The sequence below is a fragment of the Mastomys coucha genome, unplaced genomic scaffold, assembly GCF_008632895.1.
Source record: "Mastomys coucha isolate ucsf_1 unplaced genomic scaffold, UCSF_Mcou_1 pScaffold5, whole genome shotgun sequence".
In the NCBI taxonomy this organism is placed as follows: domain Eukaryota; kingdom Metazoa; phylum Chordata; class Mammalia; order Rodentia; family Muridae; genus Mastomys; species Mastomys coucha.
This window is the reverse complement of record NW_022196911.1, coordinates 105,683,787-105,689,377: the sequence shown is the minus strand read 5'-3', so window position 1 is coordinate 105,689,377 and position 5,591 is coordinate 105,683,787. Positions and strand designations below refer to the sequence as shown.

The window sequence follows — 5,591 nt, the reverse complement described above, 5'->3', positions numbered from 1 at the left end:
CTAGGACACCAAGCAGTGTTCCCACCTTATGAGTGTGTGTGTTTTCTGTGTGCTAGGACACCAAGCAGAGTTCCCACCTTATGAGTGTGTGTTTTCTGTGTGCTAGGGAGCAAGGCCAGGCTCTAAGCACCCTAAGCAAGTCTCACCACTGAGCTCATGAGATTTTTATTTGTTAGTAAGTAAATTTGTAGTGATTTTGTGTGATTTAACTTTGTCAACTTCGGGAGCTGCAGCTTGATGTTTGAACTTTAAACAAATCTAATCATGGACCCAGGTAAGCTGCTTTCATCCGGCTTCCGGGAGCTACTTCACGTGACCCCTTCAGCCACAACATTTCAAATGTTTCTTTGTTTAAAAACAGTCGCTACTCTCGAAGAAAACCCAGCTACTTGTGGTAAAATATCCTCACTTCACCTCAGATCAACTGCTACCCTGGCCTGTCTTGTTTTATGTCATGTAGTATTTTTAAGACTTACCCCCGGAAAAAAAATAATTAAAATAGAAACAGTTTGGGTAATGTTTCCTGACCCACTCCCTTCAAAATGCATATAAAAAATTAACTAGAGGTATTTAGGCCAATGAATAAACTATTTTGCATTTATTTTTAATGTTTTCATTTCTATCATGTTAATAAAAGGGGACATCCAATAAAAACACACAGCAGGATAGTAACCCAAGACTTCAAATGGGGCATGCTGGGAGAATCCAGGATGTGATGAAGGACCTTGAGAGATGGGGCACTGCAGATGCAGTAGTGAAAGAAGGGCCAGGCCCGCCCACCTCTAACACAAGCATCTGTCAGGGGAAGCCCCTGCCTAAAGCGTCGGGCCTGTCATTCATCCAGACAGCCCATCAGCTCTCTCCAGCCTGGTGCTTACTGCCCCATCCCCAGGACACCCACACCCACACCCCTTTGTTAACTGGTCTTTTCCCTTCCAGCCTGCCTTAGATCTCGTGTGTGTGTGTGTGTGTGTGTGTGTGTGTTTGTGCTCACATGAGTGTGCGTCATGTTAGAGGAGAGTAAAAACTAGGGGAAAGAGAACAAAGTAGAACAAAATAAGAGAAAGAAAAGAAAAAGAAGAGACTGACTCACTTCCAGACTCTCTAATACTTCAAGGCAATTTCTAACGAGTTACAGTTTATTGTGTCCCCAGTCAAGGTTTCTAACGAGTTACAGTTTATTGTGTCCCCAGTCAAGGTTTCTAATGAGTTACAGTTTATTGTGTCCCCAGTCAAGGTTTCTAATGAGTTACAGTTTATTGTGTCCCCAGTCAAGGTTTCTAGTGAGTTACAGTTTATTGTGTCCCCAGTCAAGGTTTCTAATGAGTTACAGTTTATTGTGTCCCCAGTCAAGGTTTAGGCTGCTTTTCTTTACGTTATTCTCATCTTTTTTTTTCTTTCTGATGGGCAATCATGTTGTATAGCTCAGGCTAGCTTCAAACTTATGATCTTCCTTCTCTGCTTCCCCAGAGCTGAAATCACAGGCATGTGCCCCAATGCCAGCAAAAACTTTGGTTTCTCTCCATTTCTTTTACGTTTGGTTGGGATGTTTGGGACAGGGTATTTGTAACCCAGACAGACCTTAAAGTCACTAGGTAGCTGAGGCTACCCTTGAACTCAGCAACCTCTTTCCTCCACCTCCCAAGTGCTCCAACTCCAGGGCCATCTTACCACATGCAGCCCAAAGATGGTTCTCTAAGCAAGCACTCTACTACTGGGTTACATCCCAAACCTTCTTAAGGAAAAAAAAATAATAAAGCCATGTATAGGTTGAAAAAGAAAATATATGCTTATATATTGGTATATGGCTATTCCATCTGTACTATACTAAAAGTGCAAAATCAACCAGCAAGAGCTAGGGATGCATGTAAGTCAGTAGTAGAGCTTTTGCCTTGGAGTGCGCATGCACGCCTGCACGCACACACGCGCATGCACACACGCGAACACACACACACATGCACACGTGGACACACACACACCACTCGGAATTATCAAGAGTTTTCCATATGGTCCCTAAAGGACACAGGCATCTCAAGCACTGTTTATGGATAGAGACTGTTCTGCAAACTATCTCCAAATGACTCTGAGCTAAGCAGTATTCTGTCAAGGTCAGGTAGGGAACATGTGGCCTCCTGAAGAGGAACCCTACCATCCTTTCAGAGCACACTTCCCACTACAGCATGCATGGCAGGCACCCACAGGAAATACCAGTTCTAATGACTGACAATATTACTGGTTGGTTTTCTTTTTGCTACTCTTTGAATATCTTCGAATCCCCCTCAAGCTGAACAACATCCAAACAGTATCAAAAGGGAGTACCACTTGACAAGGAGGCCTGTCCGAAGACGAAGTTCCATGAGTCCCGAGGGTAGAGATCGATCATTGTTATCCCCATGATGCAGAAGGCATCTTCCGGTTTATTCTTTTTCAAGAATGCCAGGATATGCCCTATTTAAAAAGAAGCGCATACAAAAGTCATACTTCACACAGATATCTTCTCTGCTACTTTCCAATTGCAAAGGCGCCACTTGCCTGTGTGGATTTGTAGGTTTTGTGTGTGCTCATTCACTCTAAAGGAACACTTGGTTGCAGACACTGAAACTGGTTCTAAGAACTTCACCTTCAAACCATAGAAAAATGCTTCACAGTAGCCCTTGAGCCATTTAATATATTCTTCACTGATCACTCTGGTGTTGCCTAGAGAGCCTATGGTGTTGGGGAGGAAGAGGAAATGAAGACAGACTTTAAAATGACGGAAGCATGTATCCTTTATTCCATAAGCTGTCTGGCATTAGAAACAGAATTCACTATAAAATCTAAACACATCTTAATCAGTCATTGATGCCAACATGAAGTCAAAAGGTAACAATTTCACTGCTAAGTCAATTTGGCTACAAAATCCCTACACTGAAGCAACTGTCAATAGTGATCAGACACAGGGCCAAGAGGTGGCTCAGCAGGAAAAGGAGCTGAACCTGACGAGCTCACCAGAAGCAGAGAGCCAGCTCTACAAACGATGTCCTTTGTTACACGCTCCATTTAGTACACGTGTGTCCCCTCCCATACCACACACACAATAATAATACTTTTTAACTGTCACATGTAATATCTAACATACTTAGAGCCCGGGTTCAATTCCCAACACAACAACAAGGGAAGCCATTAAAAATTGCTTGCTTGAATTACATCACCAGTCCAATTCCCACAGCACCCAGTGACAGGGACAGCACTACAGAAAGCCAATCCAAACCCCTCACACTCCCAGCACATACCAATGGACTGAATGTAGATAGTGTGTTTCTTTGGACAGGGAACCCTTCTGTAGCGGTCAGAGAAAAACTGTTCAAAGTCTTGGGGAGCCTCGGGGTGGGAAGAGATCCAGTCTGACTGTGAGTGCACAGTAATGGGTTCAAACAGATTATTGCGTGGCTGGAAGGCTTCATTCATTAACCGTTGCTCCCCTGCATCTAACTTCTCATACTGTGACACGAGCACCGGGTTCTTTGAGAGGAGAGCTGTTTTCAGTGTGTGTTCGGAGTGTCGTAGTATCTGCATCTGCCAAGAAAGAAGGAAAAAAGAAAAAAAACAAAATGAGAGGACAGATATAAACGTCATCCATCTATGCCAAGGACTACCTGTCCTTCAAACTCATCTCTAGTTTCTCTCAAGAATAAATGACCTGTTGCCAATGTTTTCAAATGCCACACTTAAGAGTGGTTTCCCCACATCCAAACAGTTTATTGGGGAATAGAACCTAAAGAATTCAAAGGAAAACCAATCAATCCATTCTTGCATCTCCTACTGAACCTGTTGCTTCCACACTAGTAGCTACTGGTAAGTTGGGCAGAGTACAGACAGTATTCTGGAGACAGAGGCAGGAGATTGAAAGTTGACATTCAGCCTGAATTATATAGCAACACTGTCTCAAAAACAGTAACTTAACAGCTCCAACAAAATCAAAGACAAACTAGCAGTGACTCTTAAATTCTACTGATGTCCAAGTTCCTCTGTCATTTGACAACAATCATAATATTTTGAGCTGACTCACATTAGTCACATGAACAACGCATCCCTTCCAGTTTTACTCAAGGATATTCAATAATGAAAAGAGAAGTAATGTAAGTGCCCGGTTCTGTTATTTAACTGCAGGTTGGCAAGATACATTTCAACCCCTTAAGCTTACCTTGTCAGTCATAAAACTCTGGGGGAGGTCTAGGATGACTAATGAGATGCCGGACTCATGGTGACAGGCCTTTGCCATTCATATTAAGTCCCTACGTGGCATGTTCATCCTTCACATTAAGCAGACGTATTCCACTAGGAGGTTTTTTGAGTTAGAAAAGAAAAAAGAGAAAAATTTCTGTCCATTTAGCTTGTGTTTTCTGATTAAGGGCCTTTTCAATTTTTATTTGGCTGGCTGGTTTTTTGTTTTGCTTTTGTTTTGGGGATGGGGTGGGGACAGGGTTTCTCTGTACTTCTCAGTTTATTAACAAGTGATTTTGAAATTTAAACTAGCTCCTGTGCTCAGTGAACTTAGCTCAAGAGGGTGACACAGACTAAAAGGGATTCTAGAGACTACGCTACAAGTGTAGCTCTTCCTCAGTACTGCACATCTGGACTGAGATTTTAGCTTTACGGGATGAAATTTAAAAAACCAGCAAAAAAAAAAAAAATCACCATGGCCTCTTTTAGTCTACCTACCTTTATAAAGGAGAAATCTCCAGCTGATGCTTTTCCATTTAAGTTTTCCTAAGGACAATGCATGTCTGGCAAAGGGGTGTGGAGAGCGGGAGCCTTTGCCCTAATAAAAGAGACAGAGTGGAAAGTCAGAAGGCCCCCACATCCTAGTCCGATGTGGGGAGGCATCATTCAGTCACTGCAGGGACTGGGGGCCTAGGATGCTTCGGTTCTATAACCGGAACATCTCACTCAAAGTGGGCCTCGCCAGACGCGCTAGCTGGTTGCCCATAGCAACTTGCACGGCCTGTGCACACGCCACCCAGTCTTTGCTTGAGTGAACAGTGGAGGCCTCCCCGGAACTCAAGAGTTCGCGTCTTCTACCCGGGGAGCAACCGGAAAGGCCCGCGTCGTTCCCAAGAGACATCCTGCCTCCGAGGTCCCCTCTGCTTCCGCCGCAGCCATCCCTCCCACATCCGCTCCTCCCCAACGATCAAAACCTTCCTCCTCCTCCTCCTCCCTTGCCCAGCCCTGACGGTTCCTCACACTACCCTCACCCGGACAGGCCACTAGGCCTCCCTCAAGCTGCCACGGTGGTCCTAGCGCGCATGCGCCTCCTCGTGCGGCCGCACCTCGCCCTATCACGCATGCCCCACCCCTCAATCCTCGCCCCGCCCCCTATTTGTACTCTTCCTGCCTAAGGCTCCACCTCTAAACACTGAGCCCGCCCCCTCCTCCAGAAAGGCCCCGCCCATCTGCTGTAACCCCTCCCCGAAGGCGTGACCCCTGTCCATTTCCCAACACTCCACAACGCTGTGAGTGGTTGTCTACTGTAGCAAGAGGGCGACGTAGTGCCGGACAGTTCCCAGTCGTCGCTGTTTCGCGCCGGCCCTCGCGGGGGCGCTGCGACCCGC

The 5,591-nt window shown here is 45.4% G+C and overlaps 1 protein-coding gene across 1 annotated transcript in view; it reads right to left on the bottom strand.

Annotated features, from left to right (window-relative positions):
* The window catches only part of Amz2 (archaelysin family metallopeptidase 2), a gene marked incomplete at its 3' end in the record, with an annotated part of 8,409 nt that extends 3,061 nt beyond the window's left edge, over positions 1-5,348 (bottom strand). The window contains exons 1-6 of the mRNA XM_031353598.1: positions 5,235-5,348; positions 4,702-4,801; positions 4,184-4,317; positions 3,273-3,555; positions 2,533-2,706; positions 2,320-2,448 (exon numbers count right to left, since the gene is read on the bottom strand). Of these exons, the coding sequence (XP_031209458.1) occupies positions 2,320-2,448; positions 2,533-2,706; positions 3,273-3,555; positions 4,184-4,261 (664 nt within the window). The remainder of the gene's footprint in view (positions 1-2,319; positions 2,449-2,532; positions 2,707-3,272; positions 3,556-4,183; positions 4,318-4,701; positions 4,802-5,234) is intronic.
* Positions 5,349-5,591: the final 243 nt, after the last annotated feature.